Here is a 22987-nt window from a genome sequence, read left to right on the forward strand (position 1 = left end):
GGACTGGGGGGGCTATAGGGGATTGGGGGGGGGCGCTATAGGGTGGTATGGGGGGATTATAGGGGGATTATAAGGGGGCTATGGGGGAGCTATGGGGGGTGCTATAGGGAACTATGTGGGGCTATGGGGGGTTATAGGGAACTATGGGGGGGTAATAGGGGGGATATGGGAGGGCTATAAAGGGCTATAGGGGACTATGGGGGGTATAGGGAGGCTATAGAGAGCTATGGGGGTATCATAAGGGGCTATGGGGGCGCTATAGTTCTCGAGCTCCCAATGCCCCCCAGTGCCCCCCCACTGCCTCCCAATGGCTCCCAGTGCCCCCCACTGCCTCCCAATGGCTCCCAGTGCCTCCCCACTGCCCCCCAATGGCTCCCAGTGCCTCCCAATGGCTCCCAGTGCCTCCCAGTGCCCCCCCAGTGCCTCCCAATGGCTCCCAGTGCCCCCCCACTGCCTCTCAATGGCTCCCAGTGCCTCCCCACTGCCCCCCAATGGCTCCCAGTGCCTCCCAATGGCTCCCAGTGCCTCCCAGTGCCCCCCCAGTGCCTCTCAATGCCTCCCAGTGCCCTCCAATAGCTCCCAATGGCTCCCAGTGCCCCTCACTACCTCCCAATGGCTCCCAGTGCCTCCCAATGGCTCCCAGTGCCCCCCCCAGTGCCTCTCAATGCCTACCAGTGCCCCCCAACAGCTCCCAATGGCTCCCAGTGCCCCCCCAATGGCTCCCAGTGCCTCCCAATGGCTCCCAGTGCCCCCCCAGTGCCCCCCAATGGCTCACAGTGCCCCCCACTGCCTCTCAATGGCTCCCAGTGCCCCCCCAGTGCCTCCCAGTGCCCCCCCACTGCCCCCCAATGGCTCCCAGTGCCCCCCCCATGGCTCCCAGTGCCTCCCAGTGCCCCCCCACTGCCCCCCAATGGCTCCCAGTGCCCTCCCATGGCTCCCAGTGCCTCCCAATGGCTCCCAGTGCCCCCCCAGTGCCCCCCAATGGCTCACAGTGCCCCCCACTGCCTCTCAATGGCTCCCAGTGCCCCCCCAGTGCCTCCCAGTGCCCCCCCACTGCCCCCCAATGGCTCCCAGTGCCCCCCCCATGGCTCCCAGTGCCTCCCAGTGCCCCCCCACTGCCCCCCAATGGCTCCCAGTGCCCTCCCATGGCTCCCAGTGCCTCCCAGTGCCCCTCACTGCCTCTCAATGGCTCCCAGTGCCCCCCAGTGCCACCCACTGCCCCCCCACTGCCTCCCAATGGCTCCCAGTGCCTCCCAATGCCCCCCTGGTGCCTCTCAATGCCTCCCAGTGCCCTCCAATAGCTCCCAATGGCTCCCAGTGCCTCACAGTGCCCCCCCACTGCCTCTCAATGGCTCCCAGTGCTCCCCAGTGCCTCCCACTGCCCCCCCCACTGCCTCCCAATGGCTCCCAGTGCCCCCCAATGGCTCCCAGTGCCCCCCCAGTGCCTCCCAGTGCCCCCCCCCATGCTCCCCCAGTCCCCCCCGCGGGAGGGGCGGAGGAGAGGGGGGAGAAGGGGAGGGAGTCGCTTCCGCCCCGCCCTCGCCGGAAGTGACGTTTCGAGGGGCGGGGCGATGGCGGCGGGGATCGGACGTGAGTGGGGAGGGGGTGACCTTGACCCCCCCCGGGACCCCCGAACCCGTCAGACCCCCTCAGACACCCTCCTGACCCCCCCAGACCCCCCCGAACCCCTCCTGACCCCCCAAAACACCCCCAAACCCTCCCTGGACCCCCCCGGACTCCCCCAAACCCCTCCTGACCCCCCAAAAACACCTCTAAACCCTCCCTGGATCCCCCAAGACACCCCTAAACCCCCCCCGGACTCCCTGAAAGCTTTCCTGACCCCCCAAAACACCCCCAAAGCCCTCCTGACCCCCCCAAGACACCCCTAAACTCCTCCTGATCCCCCCAGACACCCCCAAACCCTCTCTGGCCCCCCCCAAGACACCCCTAAACCCCTCCTGACCCCGAAAAACACCCCCAAACCCCTCCTGACCCCCCAAAACACCCCCAAACCCTCCCTGGACCCCCTCAGACTCCACCAGTTCCCCCCAGTGGCTCCCAGTGCCTCCCAGCGTACCTCAGTAGTTCCCAATGGCTCCCAGTGCCCCTCCAGTGGCTCCCAGTGACTCTCAGTGCCCTCCAGTGGCTCCCAGTACCAACCCAGTGGTTTCCCAGTGTCCACCAGTGGCCCCCAGTGCCTCAACACACACCCCAGTGCTCCCCAGTGCCCCTCAGGGGCTCCCAGTGCCCCCCAGTTGCTCCCAGTGACTCCCAGTGTCACCACAGTGGTTTCCCAATGTCCACCAGTGCCCCCCCATGGCCCCCCAGTGCTCCCAGTGACATCCAGTGGTTCCCAGTACCCCTCCATGACCCCCCAGTAGCCCTCAGTGTCCCCCAGTGCCACCCCATGTGCCCCCCAGTATAACCCTAGTGGCTCCCAGTGCCTCCCAGTGCCACTCCAGTGCCCCACGTGCCCCCCAATACATCCCCAGTGGCTCCCAGTGTCCCTCCAGTACCACCCCAGTGGCTCCCAATGGCTCCCAGTGCCTCCCAGTGTCACTCCAGTGCCCCCCAATATATCCCCAGTGGCTCCCAGTGTCTCCCCAGCCCCTCCCCAGTGTTCCCCAGTGGCTCTCCTGTACCTCCCCAGTGGCTCCCAGTTCCCAGTTCCACTCCTTCTCCAGTCCCTCCCAGTGTTCTCTACTCCCTCTCCCGTCCCCCCCAGCCCCTCCCAGTGGGTCCCAGTGGGTCCCAGTTGACACTGGGCTGCAGGGCAGGGCCTGGCGGGGGCTCTGCGGGCGCTGCGGGTGTCGCGGCCGCGGGAGCAGCTGCTGTTGGTGGAGCTGAACCGACCGGACAAGAGGAACGCCATGTGCTCCGCCTTCTGGAGGTACCGCTGCTCCCAGTTCCCTCTAGATCCCCATTCCCAGTGCTCCCAGTTCCCTCTAGATCCCCATTCCCAGTTCCCCTAGATCCCCATTCCCAGTGCTCCCGGTTCCCTCTAGATCCCCATTCCCAGTTCCCAGAGATCTCCATTCCCAGTGCTCCCAGTTCCTTCTAGATCCCCATTCCCAGTTCCCAGAGATCCCCATTCCCAGTGCTCTCAGTTTCCCTGGATCCCCATTCCCAGTGCTCCCAGTTCCCTCTAGATCCCCATTCCCAGTTTCCCTAGATCCCCATTCCGAGTGCTCTCAGTTTCCCTGGATCCCCATTCCCAGTTCCCCCAGTTCCCCCAGTCCCATTCCCAGTGCCCCCAATCCCATTCCCAATGCCCCCAGTGGCCCCAGATCCCCATTCCCAGTGCTCCCAGTCCCATTCCCAATGCCTCCAGTGCCATTCCCAGTGCTCCAGGTGCCCCCAGTGCCATTCCCAATGCCCCCAGTCCCACTCCCAGTGCCCCCAGTCCCACTCCCAGTGCCCCCAGTGCCCCCAGTCCCATTTCCAGTGCCCCCAGTCCCATTCCCAGTGCTCCCAGTCCCACTCCCAGTGCTCCCATTCCGCAGGGAGATGGTGGAATGCTTCCAGGACATCGCTCAGGACTCCTCGACTCGCGCCGTTGTCATCGCCGGAGCCGGAAGCGTCTTCACTGCCGGTGAATCCCCGCGGATACGGGAGCCCTGGGCCAGACTGGGATGAACTGGGGGGCCATGAACCCAACTGGGAGGGATTTTGGGATCCTCGATGCCAACTGGGAGGGATTTGGGGACATGGAGCTCAACTGGGAGAGATTTGGGGATCCCTGATCCAAACTGGGAGGGATTTTGGGGTTCCCAGTTGGGTCCCAGTTGGGGTGACCCATCTCCGGGCAGGGATCGACCTCTCGGACTTGGGTCGGGAGTTTCTGGCTGTGGAGGGCGAGGACACGGCTCGGAGAGCCTGGAAACTGCGCCAGAAGATCCAGGAGTTCCAGGAGACCTTCTCGGTGCTGGAGAAGGTGGGACAGACACTGGGACGGACACCGGGACGGACACCGGGATGGATTCCGGATCCCTGATCCCATTTTTTTCCTCTGCCACAGTGCCCGAAGCCCGTGATCGCGGCTGTGCACGGAGCCTGTATCGGAGCCGGTGAGTGGAAATGGGATCCACGGAGAAGGTTCCTCCTGGATCCATGGATGAGGTTCCTCCTGGATCCATGGATGAAGGTCCTTCTCCCGGCAGGAGTTGACCTCATCTCTGCCTGTGACATCCGCTACTGCAGTGAGGACGCCTGGTTCCAGGTGAAGGTAGGACTGGGATGGACCCACGGACCACCCTATGGATCCTGGAACGTCCTGGGGGCTTCCTTGGATGTCCCCGAGACACCCCCTGGATGTCCCCAATCCCGGTTGCTCCGGCAGGAGGTGGACATTGGGCTGGCGGCCGACGTGGGCACTCTCCAGCGTCTCCCCAAGATCCTGGGCAGCCAGAGGTGACACCGACCGCCCCCAGATCCCACCAAACCCCCTCCAGATCCCACCAACCACCCCCAGATCCCACTGACCTCCCCCAGATCCCACCAACTGCCCCCAGATCCCACCAAACCCTCCCCAGATCCCACTGACCTCCCCCAGATCCCACCAAACCCCGTCCAGATCCCATCAACCTCCCCCAGATCCCACCAAACCCCCTCCAGATCCCACCAACCGCCCCCAGATCCCACCAAACCCCCTCCAGATCCCACTGACCTCCCCCAGATCCCACCAAACCCCCTCCAGATGCCCCCATTCCCTCTCCAATCCCGCAGCCTCGTCAACGAGTTGGCCTTCACGGCGCGGAAGCTCCTGGCTCCGGAGGCTCTGACGTGCGGGCTGGTCAGGTACCTCACCCACCCCACCCCACCCCACGGTGTCCCCACCATCGGGAAGGTCCCACCAACCCCTCCCTCTTGTTGTCCCCACAGCCGAGTCTTCCCGGACAAGGAGACGCTGTTGGACGGAGCTTTGGACTTGGCCTCGGCCATCGCCGCCCGCAGCCCCGTGGCCGTGCAGGGCACCAAAGTCAACCTGCTCTTCTCCAGGGACCACCCCGTTTCCGATGGGCTCCGCTTCATGGTGAGGAACCCCCCGGCGATGTCCCACCGCCCTCGGGGAGATGGTGGCCCCATCTCCTCAACCTCGGTGGCCCTCCGGCATATCCGGGTGGCCCTGAAGGGCGGCCGAACCCCATCCTGTCCCATCCCTGTCCCAAAGGGGGTCCAGACCCCATCCCCATCATCATCTCCATCCCCATCCCAATCCCCATCATCTCCATTCCTCTTCTCTCCATCTCCATCCCATCCTCTCCATCCCCTCCATCTCTTCCATCCCATCTCATTCATCTCCATCTCTTCCATCCCATCATCTCCTCCATCCCCTCTCCTCCATCTCCATCCCATCCTCACCATCTCTTCCATCCCATCGCCTCCATCCCCATCCAATTATCTCCATCCCCTCCCATCATCTCCATCCCCACCTCATTCATCTCCCATCTTTTCCATCCCATTTTCTCCTCCATCCCCTCTCCTCCATCTCCATTCCATCCATCCCATCCTCTCCATCGTATCCATCCCATCATCTCCATCTCATCCATCCCCTCTATCTCCATCCCATCCCCTCCATCCCCTCATCCCGTCCATCCCATAATCCCCGGATCCCGCCAGGCGACGTGGAACATGGCGATGCTGCAGACTGAGGATGTGCTGAAGTCGGCGCAGGCGGCGCTGGAGAAACGCGGCCCCGAGAGCGTCACCTTCGCCAAACTCTAAACGGGCCGTGAGGAGCCCGGGCGGCCGCACCAGTAAATCCCAGTGCTCCCAGTTCCTTCTCTTGACTCCTCACGGGTCGCCAGGGGAGCAGGGGGGCACTGGTGGCTGCTGGGAGGCCACTGGGAACGCTGTGGGGGGCACTGGATAGCACTGGGAGCTACTGGGAGGCCACTGGGAACGCTGTGGGGGGCACTGGATAGCACTGGGAGCTACTGGGGGGGCACTGGATAGCACTGGGAGCTACTGGGGGGCACTGGGAACGCTGTGGGGGGCACTGGATAGCACTGGGAGCTATTGGGGGGCACTGGGAGCTACTGGGGGGGCACTGGGAACGCTGTCAGGGGCACTGGATAGCACTGGGAGCTACTGGGGGGCACTGGGAACGCTGTGAGGGGCACTGGATAGCACTGAGAGCTACTGGGGGGTACTGGGAGAGGCCATGGGGGTGCACTAAGGGCACTGGGAGCTACTGGGGGGGCACTGGGAGGAGCAGGGGTGCACTGGTGGTCACTGGGAGCTACTGGGGAGCACTTGGGGGGGCCACGAGGGTGCACTAAGGGCACTGGGAGGCCACTGGGAGCACTGGGGGGACACTGGGAGCTACTGGGGGGGCACTGGGAACGCTGTCGGGGGCACTGGATAGCACTGGGAGCCACTGGGGAGCACTGGGAGCCCCCCCTTTGCCCCCCCCACCCCGGGCACAAAGACCCCAAAATCCCCCAAATTCACCCCAAACCCTCCGGGAGAGTTTCCAAACACATTTATTGGGGGGGAGGAGGGGGCGCTGCTGCCCCTCAGCCTAAAAAAAGGGGGGTCGGGGCAAAAAAAGGGGATTTTGGGGGAAAAAAGGAGGATTTTTGGGAAAAAGGGGGGATTTGGGGGAAAAAGGGGGATGTGGGGGCAAAAAAAGGGATTTGGGGGCAAAAAATGGGTTTCTGGAGGCAAAAAGGGGGGATTTGGGGGGACAAAGGGATTTTGGGGAAAAAAGGATTTTGGGGAAAAAAGGTATTTTGGGGTAAAAAGGGGATTTTTGGGGAAAAGGGGTATTTGGGGCAAAAAAGGGGGATTTGAGGGAAAAAAAGGGGGATTTTGGGGCAAAAAGGGGGGATTTTGTGTGTTAGGAGGCGTGCTGAGCGGTGGAGAAGCAGAGTTTGAGCGTGTAGGGATACGGTCCGTCTGCGGCAGGAAAAGAGAGGGGGTGAGGGGGGGTCGGGGCCCCCCCACTTCCCCCCAGTTCCTCCCCGCCCCGACTTACTGGGATTCTTCATCTGGAAGTGGTTGAGGAAGCCGAGAGTCTCCAGAGCGTCGCTCTTGGAATCCCATTCCAGGAGCCCCGAGGAGCTGCGCTCGCCTGCGGGGGGGCGGATCCCAGGGATTAGGGGATCCCTTGGGATTAGGGGAGAGCCCGGGGGGAAAGGGGAATCCCCGGGGGGAAAGGGGAATCCCTTGGGATGAGGGGAGAGCCCGGGGGGAAAGGGGAATCCCCTGGGGAAAAGGGGAATATCCCTTGGGATTAGGGGAGAGCGCAGGATCCCGCACTTACTCTTCCCGGAGAAAACTTTGACGGACGAGGGTCGCTTCACCCCCAGCTCATCGCAAATCTGGGGGAAACAGGGTCAGTGGGAGGAAGAGGAAGGGGAAAAGGAAGAGGAAGAGGAGGACGAGGAGGAGGAAGGGGAGGGAGAATCGGAAGGAAAAGAGGGAAAGAATCAAGAGGAAGAGAAAGAAAGGAAGGGAAAGAGACGAAAAAGTGAGGAAATGAAAAGGGAGAAGGAAGAGAAGGAAAGGGAGAAGGAATGAGGAAGGAGGAAAGGAAGAGGAAAAGCAGCAAAAGGAGGAGGGAGAGAAGGAAGATGAGGAAGGAGAGGAGGAAGATAAGGAAGATGGGGAGGAAAAGGAAGAAAAAGGGAGAAAGCAGGAGTGAGAAACGGAAGAGAAGGAAGAAGAGAAGACGAGAGGAAAGGGGAGGAGGAAGAGAGGAAGAAGGAGGAAGAGAGGAGGGGGAGGAGGAAGAGAAGAGGGGGAGGAGGAAGAGAGGAGGGGGAGGAGGAAGACAAAGGGAGGGAAGAGGAAGATGGAACAGGATAAGAAGGAAGAAAAAGAAGGAGGAGGAAGAGGAGGAGGAATGATGGGAAGAAGAGGTGGAAGGAGGGAAAAAGAAGGAAGAGGAGGAAGGGCGTCACCTCGTAGAAGTTGTCCTCGGTGACCTCGAGGGGTGCGTTGAAGAAGTGCAGGACGTTGCTGGGGTGTTGGATGCGGTTCTTGGCCGCCTGTTCCGGCGTGGAAAAGCGATTGTTGCGGGAGCCGCTGAAATCCTTGTAGCTGCAGGAGCCGTCCTCGAGGCCGTACGACTGCCCCGGCATGATGGCCTGTTGCTTGGAGACGCTGCCGGGACGGAACGCCGGAGTCCGGACGGCGGGAAAGGGCGTTAGAGAGCAGGGAAGGAGGTTGGAGAGGGGGGAAATGGGATTAGAGAGGTGGGAAATGGGATTGGAGCGGGGGGAAAGGGGGTTAGAGAGGGGGGAAAGGGGGTTGGAGAGGGGGAAAATGGGATTAGAGAGGCAGGAAATGGGATTGGAGGGGGGAAAGGGGGTTAGAGGGGGGGAAAAGGGATTGGAGAGGTGGGAAATGGGATTGGAGGGGGGGAAAGGGGGTTGGAGAGGGGGAAATGGGATTGGAGAGGTGGGAAATGGGATTGGAGGGGGGGAAAGGGGGTTAGAGAGGGGGGAAATGGGGTTGGAGAGGCAGGAAATGGGATTAGAGAGGTGGGAAATGGGATTGGAGGGGGGAAATGGGGTTGGAGAAGTGGGAAGGGAGTTGGAATGGTGGGAAATGGGGTTGGGGGGGGGGAAATGGAATAGAGAGGTGGGAAGGGGGTTGGAACGGTGGGAAAGGAATTGGAATGGTGGGAAAGGGGATTGGAACGTCAGGATCAGGGGGTGGAACAGCAGGATTGGGGTTTAGAGAGGTGGGAACGGGGCTTGGAATGGTGGGAAGGGGGACTGGAATGGTGAGATCAGGGCTTAGAGAGGTGGGAATGGGGTTGGAATGGTGGGAACAGGGCTCGGAACATCAGAAAGGGGGCTTTGAGAGGCGGGAACGACGTTGGAATGGTGGGAAGGGGGCTTAGAGAGGTGGGAATGAGGTTGGAACGGCGGGAAGGGGGCTCTCTCCCGGTACCTACCAGACGTTGAGCTTCTGCCCGAACATGAAGTTGTTGTTGAGGTGGGTGATGGCGCGATCCACGGCGTAACCGTCCGCCATCTCCACCATAGCGGCTCCCGGTTTGCTCTTCATGAACTTCACCTGGAAAACGAGGCAAAACGACGCCCCCAAATCCAAATCCGCCCTCTCCGACCCCAAAACCACCCCCCGGGAACCATTCCCAAACCTTCTCGACGTTCCCGTAGAGGCAGAAGATGTTGAAGACGCGGTCGCAGTTCATCTTGGATTGGTCCAACCCATAGACCATGAGCACGGGGCTGTCGGCGTGGGGGCCGTATTCCGGCGGCGGCGGAGGGGGAGGTGGGTGCCCGTATTGGGGGCCGTAACGACCGGGGCCGCGCCGGTGTCCGCCCACGGGGGGGCCCATCCGACGGCCCTCGTAGTGCGGCGGCGGCGGCCCGTAGCCCTCGTCGTGGTAGTGGCTGTGGTAGCCGCCGTGAGGCCCTCCTGCAAGAGAGGGCGGGATTATCCGACGGGATTCTGCCCATCGGAGAACATCTCCAGCTGGAAGGGATCCATGGGGGTCAATGAGTTCAACTCCTGTCCCATAGGACAATCGCAGCGTTCATGGAACGTCCTGAGCTGGAAGGGATCACGGAGTCCAATTCCTGCCCCGTAGGACAATCCCAATGTCCATGGAAAATCCTGAGCTGGAAGGGCTCATGGGATTCATGGAATCCAACTCCTGTCCCGTAGGACAATCCCAATGTCCATGGAATGTCCTGAGCTAGAAGGGATCATGGGATTCATGGGGTCCAACTCCCATCCTATGGGACAATCCCAACGTTCACGGAATGTCCTGAGCTGGAAGGGATCCACAGGGATCCCTGCGGAGCCGCCCACCCTGCCGGGCGATGCCGTACCGTATTCCGCAGGGTGGTCTCCAAGGAGCGGTGGTTGCCGTTGCCGTTTGTTGGGATTCCCACCGGGATCTCCTGCGGGTGGAAAGAAAAGTGAGACATGAATTCCGGATGGGAAGCAAAACCCTGCGCTCCGAACCCAAATCCCAAAGGGAACGGAGCAAAGGGGCTGATCCCAAAGGCCACAAATCCCTGTGCTCCGAACCCAAATCCCAGAGGGAACGGAGCGAAGGGGTCAATCCCAAAGGCCACAAATCCCTGTGCTCCGAACCCAAATCCCAGAGGGAACAGAGCAAAGGGGCCAATCCCAAAAGTATACAAATCCCTGCACTCCAAACCCAAATCCCAGAGGAAACGGAGCGATCCCAAAGGCCACAAATCCCTGCACTCCGAACCCAAATCCCAAGAGGAACGGAGCGATCCCAAAGGCCACAAATCCCTGTGCTCCGAACTCAAATCCCAAAGAGAACAGAGCGCCCCAGTCGGAGCGAGGGGCCGATCCCGGGCTCCCATTCCCGCTCTTCCCACCCCACTCTGTGCTCCCGGCCTCCGGAATGCCGCCGGCTTCTCCGCTTCCCCAAATCCTCCTTTCATCCAGCGCTAAGAAATTAAGGGATAATCGAGGAATTCCCGCTCCGGTCGGCAAAGCATCCCGGAAGCGCTGGGATCACCGTACAGTTCTCCTCCCGTTCGATCCTGGGTCAGCTTTCCGTCCTGTCCGATCCCCAGCCGGAATCCAAAGCTTCGGGAAGGGCTTTTACTCACGGCGGAAGCGCAAAGAGGGGGATCCGTTGGGATAACAGAAATTCCCGGATTTCTCTTACCCTTCGGAGGCGTCAAGAGTGAGTTGGGAGAGTTGTCGTCCCTGTGTCACAGGGTGGCAGAGTCACAATCACGGCCCCCACCGCGCCCCGACCGACGCCAGCCCTACGGAATTCCGGCTTTTCCGGAATAACAACGGCCCACGGTTGGCTTGGCTCCTCCAGAGGAACTGGGAGAGGGAAGAGGAGAGAGAGAAAGGGGCGCCTGTGTCCTTGGAATACCGTGTGTCCTTGGAATAGCGTGTCCCCTTGGAAAAAATGAGGTGTATCCTTGGAAAAATGAGGTGTATCCTTGGAAAAGTGTCGCCTTGGAACAATGTGGCCCCTTGGAAACCAGTGGAAAAGCGTGGCCCCTTGGAAGCGTGAATGTGTCGCCTTGGAAAACTGTCTCGGAAAACCGTGTCCCCTTGGAACCGTGAATGTGTCTCCTTGGAAAACTGTGTCTCCTTGGGAAAAGGAACGTGTCTCCTTGGAAAACTGTGTCGGAAAACTGTGTCTCCTTGGGAAAAAGGAACGTGTCGCCTTGGAAAATTGTGTCTCCTTGGAAAACTGTGTCGGAAAACCGTGTCCCCTTGGAATCATGAATGTGTCTCCTTGGAAAAAGGAATGTGTCGCCTTGGAAAACTGTCTCCTTGGAAAACTGTGTTGGAAAACCGTGTCCCCTTAGAAGCATGAATGTGTCGCCTTGGAAAACTGTGTCTCCTTGGAAAAAGGAACGAGTGTCTCCTTGGAAAACTGTGTCTCCTTGGAAAAAGGAATGTGTCGCCTTGGAAAACTGTGTCAGAAAACCGTGTCCCCTTGGAATCGTGAATGTGTTGCCTTGGAAAACTGTGTCTCCTTGGAAAACTGTGTCTCCTTGGGAAAATGAACGCGCCTCTTTGGAACAATGAGTGCATTTCCTTGGAAAACTGTGTCTCCTTGGACCAAGGAATGTGGTGCCTTGGAAATAGGAATGCGTTTTCTTGGAAAACTGTGTCTCCTTTGGGAAAGTGTCTCCTTGGAAAACTGTCTTCTCAGAAAAGTGATGTGTCTCCTTGGAAAACGGGTGCCTTGGAACAAAGGGATCCCTTGGAAAAACCAATGTGTCCCCTTGGAAGAATGAATGTGCCTCCTTGGAAAAAATATCAATGGGTCTCCTTGGAAAAAGTGGGTCCCCTTGGGAAAAAATCAACGGGTCCCCTCGGAAAACTGTGTCCGGGAGCGGAGCCGCGGGCGGCCTCGGCCCTTTCTGCCTTTTGGACCTGTGTGGATTTAGATTTGGGGTTGGAATTTTGTGTTTCCGCTTGGCGAGTTGTGGCCGGAGGCGGGAAAAGCAACAGAATGGCCTTCCGGAAGCCAATCGTTCCGGGAGCGCTCCCGGAGAAGGGCCACGAGATCTGCTCCGGCAAAAAAAAAACAAAAACGCTGCTGCCTTTGCTTTGAGGCCGCTCCGGGCTGGGATTTTCCTACTTCTGGGAACGCTCGTGGGGAAGGACATGGAAAACTGGTTGTTGCGGCGCCGCTCGCGCCTCTTTTTCCCCTCTGGAGCGTCCTTGGAATGCCGTGTGGTGTCCGGGATGTAGTGAGCTCAAGGTGCTGCTTGTTTCGGAGTGCTCTGGGTGTTTTCTTCCTACCCCTGTGTGGTGTGGGATGTGCCGAAGCGGATCCGCGGGCACTTCCGCTGGAATTATGTGCTCGGAGCTGGGAAAGGCCACGTTACCGCTTCCCGGCCCTCCCCGCCCTCCGCCCGCATTCCAGCCGGGAGCTTCCCTAACCCCGGGAATCCCCGTTGCTTGCGGCTCCGGGGTGTCCGGCAGACTCCCGCATCCCTAAATCCGCTCCCAATCCCAGAATCCCAACGGCACCGGGACTTAAAGCATGCGGATTCCGAGGGTGCGGATGACTGGGCGGCATCCGCTTCCCGAGGGCGGCATCCGTGGGGTATTTTTTCCCCCCACCTCAAGGCAGACAATGCCTCCCGTCTCCGGCTTTCCCGACGCAGGCTGTTTTCCCAACGGAATGGTACCGCCAATCCCAGTTTGGCAAATCCCGTTGGGAAGAGCCAAGCAACAGCATTTCCCCTCACCTCCCAAAGCATCGGAAACTCATATCCCAAATCCAACCCCCATTTCCCGACCGCCGGAACGAAGTGTCGCGCACGACTTTTTGGCCTCGATCCCACCCGGCCCCGTGCAGCCAACATTCCGCACCGTTCCCGCCCGGATGCGGATGGATCCCGTCGGAGATTACCTTGTCCGCTGAGGTTGGGATTGGTGTAATCCCACGTATCCTGATCGTTCTTGAAGACGTTGAGGCGCGTGGGCTGCGAAAAGGAGGCGGGAGGTGAGCATTCCGGCAGGGAGACGCGGTGCCGGAATTCCAGGAGTGATTCCGTGCTTGCCGGCGGCAACGCTCACCTTGGCGTATTCGATCTTCAACGTGCAGCAGCCGGAATAAATGTCGGCTCCATTCAGGGACGCTTTGGCGCGTTGGGCGCTTTGCACCGAGTCGAATGTGGGCGGTGTTAAGGAATTCCAGGGATATGGAATTGCCGGCACAGAGCATCCCGCATCCCCAGCCCCAGCGCATCCCGCATCCCTGACCCCAGCGCATCCCAGACCGTTCCAGTAGGATATTCCACCATGGCCTGGACGCCGTTCTTCCGGAAAATGACGATCCTCTGGACAGGGCCGCAGGGATTGCAGATGGTGTAGAGCACATCCTGCCGGAAACCAGAAACCGGGAAGCAGTGAGGGACGTGTTCCAAATCCCGGAACTACCGAGCGCCCCGGATTCCCAAACCCCGAGCACCAGCAAGACTCGATATTCCCAAGTCTCGGCACCGCTGAGTCTACATATTCCCAAATCTCAGCACCACCAAATCTTGATATTCCCAATTCTCCACACCATCAAATCTCAATATTCCCAAATCTCAGCACCACCAAATCTCGATACTCAAAAATCTCGGCACCACGGAATCTCAATATTCCCAACTCTCAGCATCACCCAATCTCGATATTCCCAAATCTCGGCAACACCAAGTCTATATATTCCTAAATCTCGGCCCCACCAAATCTCGATATTCCCAAATCTCAGCCCCACCAACTCTCGGCACCAGCAAATCTCGATATTCCCAACTCTCGGCACCACCGAACCTGGATATTCCCAACTCTCTACACCACTGAATCTTGATATTCCCAAATCTCAGCACCACTGAGTCTCAATATTCCCAAATCTTGGCCCCACCAGATCTCAACACCAGCAGATCTACATATTCCCAAATGTCAGCACCAAGGAATCTTAATATTCCCAAATCTCGACACCACCAAATCTCCGTATTTCCAAATCTCAGTGCTATCACGTCTATATATTCCCAAATCTTGGCACCACCAACTCTCGGCACCCCCGAATCTGGGTCTCTCCAACTCCTTCCCCCCCCCCTCCAAGCGCTCCGTATTCCCAACGGCCATCCCGGCGCTGCGGCACGCACGGTGGTGATGGAGTAGATGGGGTTGAGGATGGTGAAGAGGAGGACGTTGTTGACGCCGCGGGAGTCGTCGGCGTCGCCGGGCCGCGAGATCTTCTGGCTGGTGGAGTAGTTGACGAAGGCCGGGTGTCCCGCGATGTAGATCTGGTTATCGGCCGCGTAGTTGACGGCGTTGCAGGCGCCCAAAATGTCCTCGAACTCCACCAGCGCCTGGCGCTTCTTCGGCATCACCACCACGTAACTGCCGACGGAGCGGGGAGAGAGGAGGAGGAGGTGGGAGAGACGGAGATGTTGGGGGAGAGATGGAAACGTGGGGGGAGAGACGGAGATGGGGGAGAGAGATGTAGGGGGAGAGAGAGATGTAGGGGGAGAGAGAGATGTAGGGGGCAGAGAGAGATGTAGGGGGAGAGAGACGGAGATGTGGGGGGAGAGACGGAGATGTGGGGGGAGAGACGGAGACGTGGGGAGAGAGAGATGTGGGGAGAGAGACGGAGACGTGGGGAGATAAAAAAGATGTGATTAGAGAGGAGGAGATGTGGGGAGAGAGACGGAGGTGCGGTGCCTCCCGTCATTCCCGCTCTCTCCCTTTATAGTCCTGAAGAGAGCCTATAACGGATGCAACATCCCCAACTCCAGCATTCCATTCCTCCTAATCCCACTATTCCCAATCCCATCATTCCTGAATCCCTCACCTGATGGCACCAGAATGGGCACAGCATTCCCATCCCTCCCTTTCTTGGCTCGGAGAGAGCCAGAGCGGTCCCAGCATTCCCAATCCTGGCATTCCCGAATCCCTCACCTGATGGGCCCGAATTCCTGCAGGGCCTCCACCAGATCGGCCTCTACGACGCCGTCGATGAGCCCACGGATATGAACCACCGGAGACGCCGGAGTTTTGTGCGGATCCTCATAGTTTTCCTGGCGGGAAAAAAAAACCCCCACGGAATGGTTTCAGAACAGCTTCCCCCAATCCATCCCGACCCCACTCAAATCTATCCCGACACCCCCTAAATCCATCCTGACCCCCTAAATACACTTTTGACCCCCCAAATCCGTTTGACTCCTCAATCCCCCAACAGCTCCAAATCTACTCGACCCCCCAAAACACAATTCTGACCCCCCAAACCCTCTCCTGACTCCTTTAATCCCTTCCTGAACCCCTTAAACCCCTCCTAACCCCAAAACACACTTTTAACCCCCAAAATCCCCTCCTGACCCCCTCAAAACACACTTTTGACCCTCAAAACCCTCTCTTGACCCCTTTAATCCCTTCCTGAACCCCTTAATCCCCTCCTGACCCCCCAAAGCACACTTTTAACACCCCAAACCCCCTTCTGACTGCTTCAAAACACACTTTTACCCCCCAAAGCCCTGTCCCGACCCCTTAATCCCCTCCTGACCTCCCCAAAACACACTTTTGACCCCCAAAACCCTTTACTGACACATTTAATCCCTTTCTGAACCCCTTAATCCCCTCCTGACCCCCCAACCTCCCTCCTGACCCCCCAAAAACACACTTTTGATCCCCCAAGCCCCCTTCTGACTGCTTCAAAACACACTTTTAACCCCTCAAACCCTGTCCCGACCCCCTTAAACCCCTCCTGACCCCCCCAAAACACACTTTTGACCCCCAAAACCCTTTACTGACACATTTAATCCCTTCCTGACTCCCTTAATCCCCTTCTGACGCCCCAAACCCACTCCCGACCACCCAAACCCCCTTCTGACCGCTTCAAAGCGTACTTTTAACCCCCTAAACCCTGTCCCGACCCCCTTAATCCCCTCCTGACCCCCCCAAAACACACTTTCGACCCCCAAAACCCTTTACTGACACATTTAATCCCTTCCTGACCCCCCTAATCCCCTCCTGACCCCCCAAACCCCCTCCTGACCTCCCAAACCCCCTCCTGATGGCTTCAAAACACACTTTTAACCCCCAAACCCTGTCCCGTCCCCTTAATCCCCTCCTGAACCCCCAAACCCCTCCTGACCCCCCACCCCTACTTTTGCCCCCCCCTTCCTCACCGCTCCGGCCCCTCCGGCCCCTCCGGCCCCGCCCCCCCCGGGCCCTCCGTGAGGCGGCGGCGGCGGCTCCGCGTTTTCAGTCTTCTGACGTTTGGGAGCTCTTCCTCCTCCTCCTCCTCCTCCATCGCCGCCTCCTCCTCCTCCTCCTCCTCCCCCGCCGTAGTATCGCCCCGAGCCGCCCCCCCCCGCCGCCATCTTCCCCATATCGCCCCGGCCTCCCTCGCCGCTCTGCGGGCCCCGCCACCGCCGCCGCGACATGGCGCCCCTCTCCGGCCCCGCCGCGCCGCGATTGGCGCGCGGGGCCTGTCCATCACCGCCTCCCGCGCGCCCCATTGGCCCGCCGGCCGCGCAGGCCACGCCCACTGACCATAGCCACGCCCACTCCTCGCGTCAACCGACTCGCGCCGCGCTTCCCATTGGTCAGCGCCGCCTTCGAGCCACGCCCACTAAGGGTAGCCACGCCCAGGGCGTCTGTCAATCAAACCCGCCGCGCCGCGCTGATTGGATGGAAGGGAGGCGGCGAGCCCGCCCACCGCCCTGATTGGGCGCGAGGCAGCGTCCGCCCCGCCCTTCGTTATCGCCCCGCGCTCTGGCCCCGCCCCCCCGCGCGCGGCTCCCATTGGGCGGAGCGCGCGTCAGTCAGAGCGGAGAGAGCGCTGATTGGTGCTCGCGGGAGGGGGCGGGGCCGAAGGGGCTTATGGGACCCGAACTGGGCAAACTGGAAGGGACACCCCCCCCCGAACTGGGCAAACTGGAAGGGACACCCCCCCCCGAACTGGGCAAACTGGGAAGGGACACCCCCCCTGAACTGGGCAAACTGGGAAGGGAGCATCCCGCAAACTGGGCAGAATACACTCGAACTGGAAAGGGAGCCCCTAAATGTGGAAGGGAACCCCCCAAACTGGGAAGGGACCGCCTAAACTGGGGAGGGATCCACCCCAAACTGGGAAAGGAGCCCCTAAACTGGGCAGGGATCCCCTAACTGTGCAGAATCCACCCCAAACTGGTCGGGGACCCCCCTAAACTGGAAAAGGACCCCCCACACACACCACAATAACGAAGCAGCGCCCCATAACGAATCTCCGCAACCAGTTTAATGTGGGGGTGCCCCCCCTTCTGCGCTGGGGGGGTCCCCAACATCCCCCTTGATTTTGGGGGGAGGGTCCTGGCTGTCCCTCCCCCCTTTTGCCTTGGGGGGGGCCCAGGGGTCCCCCTCAGTTCTGGCGTCGATGGCCGCGTGCTCCGACTCCACCAGTGCCTCCAGCTCCTCCTGGGAGGGGACCCCGAAGTTAGTGAGGGGACCCCAAAATGAGGGGGGGTGTCCCAAATTGCGGGGGGGGGGCAAAATTGATAAGGATGGGACCCCCAAATTAAAGGAGGGAATCCCAAATTGAGGCGGGGGGGAAATTAAGGAGGGGGGGAAGTTAAGGGGGGGGACCCTAAAGAGGGGGGAAGAAACACCATATTGATAAGGGGAGACCATAAACTGATAAGGGGAGGACTCTAAATTGATATGGAGGGAGAATTGGGGGGGTGGGGGGACCCCAAATTGATGAGGGGGGGAATTAGGGGGGTGGGGTGGTGTTTTTGAGGAGCGGGGCTGTTTTTTTAGGGGGTGGGGGCTGGTTTGGGGGGTGGGGGTGTCTTTTTGGGGGAGTGGGGGCTCTCTTTGAGAGGTAGAGGCTGTTTTTTGCTGGGTGGGGGCTGTTTTTGGGGAGTGGGGGTGTCTTTTGGGGGGGGGGGGGCTGTTTTTTTTTTGGGGGGTCTCACCTTCCATCCCAGCAGCTCAGCCAGCGCCCGGCACCCAGCGTCGCACTCCCCCAGCCACGCCACGTCCCTGCATGAGGACCCCCCCCAAAAAACATCACCAAGGGGGGGCCCCAAAATCCCCCTGACCCCCCAAAATCCCCCAAAGCCCCCCCCCAAACCCCTCCCATTTCCATGCCCCCCCCCAAAGTGCCCCTATACTCCCCACAAGCCCCCCAGCCCCCCCTAAAGTGACCCCCCCCAGCCCCCCCCATGACCCCCCCAGCACCCAAAAGCCCCCCTCAGAGCCCCCCCAGCCCTCCAAGCCCCCCTGACCCCCAAAAGCCCCCCCGTCCCCCCACACCTGTAGGCTTTGTCGGAGTCGAAGTCCATCCCACCGCCCAAACCCATGAGAGACAGTAGAGGGTCTCCCTGGGGGGGCAAAAAGGGGGGGCAAAATAAGGTTGAGGGGGCAAAAAAGGGTGGGGGGGGGCAAAACGTAGGGGTAAAAGGAGGTGAGGAGGAGCAAAAGGGGGTGAGGAGGGACAAAATGGAGAGCATAAAGGGGTGAGGGAGGCGAAAAGGGGGGACAAACGCAGTTAGGGGGAGAAAGGGGGGCAAAAAAGGGTGAGGGGGCAAAATGGGGGGGCAAAAAGGGGGTGGGAGGGCAAAATGGAGAGGCGAAAAGGGGTGAGGGAGGAAAAAAGGAGCGTCAAAGGGGGTAGGAGGGGTAAAAGGGGGGCAAAAAGGGGTGAGGGGAGCAAAAAGAGGGTGAGCGAGGGGGAAAAAGGGGAAAAGAGGGGCAAAAGGGGGGGAAAGGGAGGGAGAAAGGGGGGTCAAAATGGGGGGAGGGTAAAATGGGGTCCCCCAGTGCCCCCCCCCCTCACCTGCCCGGTTTTCTCCTTGTTGATGAGGAGTCGTGGGGTGCTTGGGGGGACCCTGAGGGGAAAAAGGAGGGGATGTGAGGGTCCGGGGGGGGGAGTCCCAGGGGTTTGGGGGGGCTCTGGGGGGGGGTCCCCACCTTCCAACGAGCGAAGCGAAGGGTTGGACCTGTAGGGATGTTCCCATGATGAGGAGCAGGTCGGCTTGCGGGAAATCCTGCCGGGAATTGGGGGTGTCGGGGGAGTCAATTCAGGCCCCCCCCAAACTTTTAGGGGGTGCATTCGGAGCCGGGGGGGGCTAACTTCATTGCCAACCCCCCCAAAGCCCACTCACCGCTTGTAGGAGGGAAAAGAAGCGCTGGGGGAGGTTCTCCCCAAAAAAGACGATGTCTGGGAAGACGGAATGAGAAGAGGGAAAGGAGGGGGGAAATCGGGGGGGCGCACAGTGGGATTTGGGGGGCCGGGCCGGGTCATAGGGGGGCTGAGGGGGATTCATAGGAGGGATTTGGGGGGGTCCTAGGGGAACTTTGGGGGGCTGGGGGGGTCATAGGAGGGATTTGGGGGGTCCTAGGGGGGCTTTGGGGGGCTGGGGGGTCATAGGAGGGATTTGGGGGGTCCTAGGGGAACTTTGGGGGTGTCATAGGGCAGCTTTGGGGAGTCAGAGGGGGTCATGAGGGGTTTGGGGGGGTTGTAGTAGGACTTCGAGAGGCCGGAGGGGTCATAGGAGGGATTTGGGGGGGTCATAAGGGGACTTTGAATGGTCATAAGATAACTTCGGGGCTCTGGGGGGGTCGTAGGAAGGATTTTGGGGGTCATAGAGTAACTTTGGGGCTCTGGGGAGGTCGTAGGAAGGATTTGGGGGGTCATAGGGGGGACACTTGGGAAGTCATAGGGGGATTTGGGGGACTGGGGGGAAACAAGGGGGTTTTGGGGGGACCTCAGGGGACTTTGAGGGGGTCGTAGGGGGATTTGGGAAGTTGGGGGAAGTATGGGGGGGGCTTTGGAGGGGCTGGGGAAGTCATAGAGGGGAATTTGGGGTGTTATAGGGGGCTGGGGGGGATTTGGGGGGGGGTCATCAGCTTTGGGGTGCTGCTCCCCCCCCTCCCCCAATTCTCACCGGGTTTCACAACGCTCTCGCATTTCTCGCATCTGGGGACGAGAGAGGAGAAAATCCGCTCTGGAAAAAAAATTGGGGTTCAGGGAGGTTTTTTTTGGGGGGGGTAATTTTTGGGGGGTCGGGAGGGTCCCCCAAAATCCGCCCCCCCACACCTTTCATCCAGCGTAGAGTGTAAGATTGGCGGCACGAGGGCTCGAGGCAGCGGGAGGTGACGAAGGTGCCATGAGCTTCCACCAGGCGCTCAGGATCCAACCCTGCCACGCGCTCCAGGGCATCGATGTTCTGGGAGGGGGCTTGGGGGGGTCAGGGGGACCCCAAATTCCCCCTGGACACCCCAAAACTCCCCCCCAAACCCCTCAAACCACCCTCAGGAGCGTTGGGATCGCACAGAGCCGTGAGGCTCCACCAGGCGCTCTGGACCCAATTCCAGCACTTGCTCCAGGGTTTTGAGGGTTGGAGGGAGCCAAGGGGACCCCAAAATGACAACGGGGACCCCAAAATGACAACGGGGACCCCAAAACCTCCCTCTGAATCCCCCAAACCACCCCCAGGGGCTCTGGGATCACACAGAGCCGTGAGGCTCCACCAGTGGTTCCAGCTCCAACCCCACCGCCTGTTTCAGGGTTTTGGGGGTCAGGAGGGTTTTGGGGGAACGACAATGGGGACCCCAAACCCCCTGGACACCCCCAAATCCGCCGCTGAACCCTACCTGTGTGTAGCAGCGCAGCAGCAGCCCCTTGTCCTGCAGCAGCCGCATGAAATAGTGGCAGACGGTGGGCTGGAAAGGTGGGGGAGGCATCGATTTGGGGGGGCCCTTAGGCATTGGTTTGGGGGGCACCCCAAAGGATGTTTTGGGGTGCAGGGGCTTTTGGGGGACCCGCCCGTAGCAAGATGGAAAGAAAGAGGGGGGTTCACCTTGAATTGCCCAGGGAAGAGCTCGCGGGCGAGAGCGAAGAACGGCTCCGGGTGCTCCTGCCGTGGTAAATGGGGGGGGTCAAGTGTGTCCCCCCAAAATATTTTGGGGTGCAGGAGAGGATTGAGCAGTGCCAGGACAACCCCCCCAAAAAAATCACCCCGATTTGGGGGGGATTTACCTTGAAAAAGCCGATCTCGAAGATGGCTTCGGGGTAGGGGAGGTCGTAGCTGCCCAGGTTGGCGTAGAGACCGGTGCCAGGCGAGCGGAAATCGGGGATCCCCGCGGCTGGGGAGGGGAAAGGCGGGTGTCAGGGGGACCCCAAAAACTGTCCCCCCCATTCTCACCCCCCAAAGAAACCCCCAACCCCCCCCGACTCCCCCAAAATGCTGTCCCTCAATACTCACAGGTAGAGATGCCGGCGCCCACCATGCACAGCACCTTCTTACCTGGGGGTGGGGAAAGGGGTGAGCACCCCAAAACCCCCCAAAAGACACCCCAAAATCCCCCCAGCACCCCACAATTCCTCAAGACGCCCCAAAACCCGCCCAGAACCCCAGCCCCCCCAAAAGATACCCCAAAACCCCCCAAAAGACATCCCAAACCCCCCCAGCACCCCAAATGCCCCCCAGAACACCCCCAGCCCCCCACAAATACCCCCCAGCCCCCAAAATGCCCCCCAGAACACCCCCAGCCGCCCACAAATGCCCTCCAACCCCCTAAACATGCCTCAGCCCCCCAAATATCTCCCAAAACAGCACCCCAGCCCCCCAAATGCCCCCCCTAACACCCCAAATGCCCCTCCGAATGCCCCTCAACACCCCAAATGCCCCCCAGAACACCCCCAGCCCCCCCAATGCCCCCCAGTCCCCCGAATTCCCCCCCCAGAACACCCCCAGCCCCCCCAATGCCCCCCAGTCCCCCGAATTCCCCCCCAGAACACCCCCCAGCCCTACCCAAATGCCCCCAAGCCCCCCCTAGAACACCCCCCAGCCCCCCCAAATGCCCCCCAGCCTCCCCAGAACACCCCCAGCCCCCCCAAATGCCCCAAGCCCCCCCTAGAACACCCCCCAGCCCCCCCAAACGCCCCCCAGCCCCCCGTACAGCGTCCCCCGCTCAGGAAGCGCCCGACTCCGCGCAGCGTCAGCTCCTCCAGGCGCCGCTCGGGCTCCGCGTCCTCGGCCGCCCCCAGACCCAGCGTCCGCGCCAGCAGCCGCCGCAGCAGCTCCACTGGGAACACTGGGATCACTGGGAGCCCCACTGGGAACCTCACCGGGAGCCCCATCAGGAACCTAACTGGGAGCACTGGGATCCCCCCCAACACTGTCAGAGCCGCCCCAGCAGCTCCACTGGGAACACCGGCATCACTGGGAGCCCCACGGGAGCCCCACTGGGAGCACTGGGAATCCCACCAGGAGCACCGGGGGAACTGGGATCCCCCCCCACCACTGTCAGAGCCGCCCCAGCAGCTCCACTGGGAACACTGGGAGCCCCACTGGGAGCACTGAGAACTCCCCCAACAGTGTCAGAAGGCACCCCAGTAGCTCCACTGGGAACACCAGGATCACTGGGAACCCCACCAGGAGCACCACTGGGAGCACTGGGGTAACTGGGATCCTCCCCAACAGTGTCAGAGCCGCCCCAGCAGCTCCACTGGGAATACTGGGAATACCAGGGAACCCACTGGGGAAACTGGAATCCCCCCAGCAGAGTTAGAGCCGCCCCAGTATCGGTGTCAGCAGCTCTACTGGGAACACCGGGAATATCGGGAGCCCCGGGATAACGGGGGACCGGGGACCCCCCCACCTACTGTCAGAGCCGCCCGCCGCGCCGTCCTCGGGCTCCGAGTCGGAGGAGCCGCTCCCGGGGGGGTCTCGGTCACCGCTCAGCGGCTCCGGGTCGGTCCCGGGACCAGGAGGAGCCTCGGGCTCCTCCCGCTGCTTCCCGGACCCGCCGGGGTCCTCCATGGGCGTCCCGCCACTCCTCCCAGCATGCACCGCGGCCCTTCCGCGAGAGAAGAGCGTAGTGCTGATTGGCCGAGAGCGCCGAGAGAGGGCTCTGATTGGCTGAGAGCGCCACGCCTCCCGGCGTGCACTGCGCTGCCACTCCTCCCGGCATGCCCCGCGCGCGGCGCAGTTGGGCAGACCGAGACGCGCCTCCCGGCATGCACCGCGCGGCTGGGACGCACCGCGCGAGGCGCTGATTGGCT

The 22987-nt window shown here is 60.9% G+C and overlaps 3 protein-coding genes across 4 annotated transcripts; 1 reads left to right on the forward strand and 2 right to left on the reverse strand.

Annotated features, from left to right (window-relative positions):
• The first annotated feature begins 1536 nt into the window (after positions 1-1536).
• ECH1 (enoyl-CoA hydratase 1) lies at positions 1537-5756 on the forward strand. Its single transcript, XM_054052938.1, has 10 exons — positions 1537-1590; positions 2773-2890; positions 3504-3592; positions 3810-3934; positions 4019-4067; positions 4161-4225; positions 4340-4410; positions 4726-4797; positions 4882-5032; positions 5620-5756. The coding sequence occupies exons 1-10, from the start codon at positions 1572-1574 to the stop codon at positions 5722-5724; spliced, it is 864 nt and encodes a 287-aa protein (XP_053908913.1). The 5' UTR covers positions 1537-1571; the 3' UTR covers positions 5725-5756.
• A 926-nt stretch (positions 5757-6682) lies between these two features.
• HNRNPL (heterogeneous nuclear ribonucleoprotein L) lies at positions 6683-16379 on the reverse strand. Its single transcript, XM_054052937.1, has 13 exons — positions 16122-16379; positions 14896-15014; positions 14100-14337; positions 13244-13331; positions 13027-13121; positions 12860-12932; positions 9813-9884; positions 9116-9396; positions 8909-9030; positions 7908-8109; positions 7268-7325; positions 6980-7075; positions 6683-6900 (listed from the first exon to the last, which is right to left on the reverse strand). Exons 1-13 carry the CDS (start codon positions 16377-16379, stop codon positions 6842-6844), a joined length of 1761 nt encoding a protein of 586 aa, XP_053908912.1. The 3' UTR covers positions 6683-6841.
• Positions 16380-17207: 828 nt separating this feature from the next.
• On the reverse strand, positions 17208-22777 carry SIRT2 (sirtuin 2). 2 transcript variants are annotated; one of them, XM_054052850.1, is made up of 14 exons: positions 22589-22777; positions 21883-22008; positions 21186-21227; positions 20960-21066; positions 20781-20837; positions 20575-20643; positions 20018-20147; positions 19866-19925; positions 19083-19138; positions 18889-18965; positions 18755-18806; positions 18232-18299; positions 17892-17958; positions 17208-17391 (listed from the first exon to the last, which is right to left on the reverse strand). In XM_054052850.1, exons 1-14 carry the CDS (start codon positions 22743-22745, stop codon positions 17215-17217), a joined length of 1245 nt encoding a protein of 414 aa, XP_053908825.1. In that variant the 5' UTR covers positions 22746-22777; the 3' UTR covers positions 17208-17214. The 2 variants fall into 2 exon arrangements, with proteins under 2 accessions (XP_053908825.1, XP_053908826.1); XM_054052851.1 differs by lacking the exon at positions 22589-22777 and adding an exon at positions 22103-22110.
• Positions 22778-22987: the final 210 nt, after the last annotated feature.

This window comes from Cuculus canorus, chromosome 37 (genome assembly GCF_017976375.1).
Source record: "Cuculus canorus isolate bCucCan1 chromosome 37, bCucCan1.pri, whole genome shotgun sequence".
NCBI classification, from domain to species: Eukaryota; Metazoa; Chordata; class Aves; order Cuculiformes; family Cuculidae; genus Cuculus; species Cuculus canorus.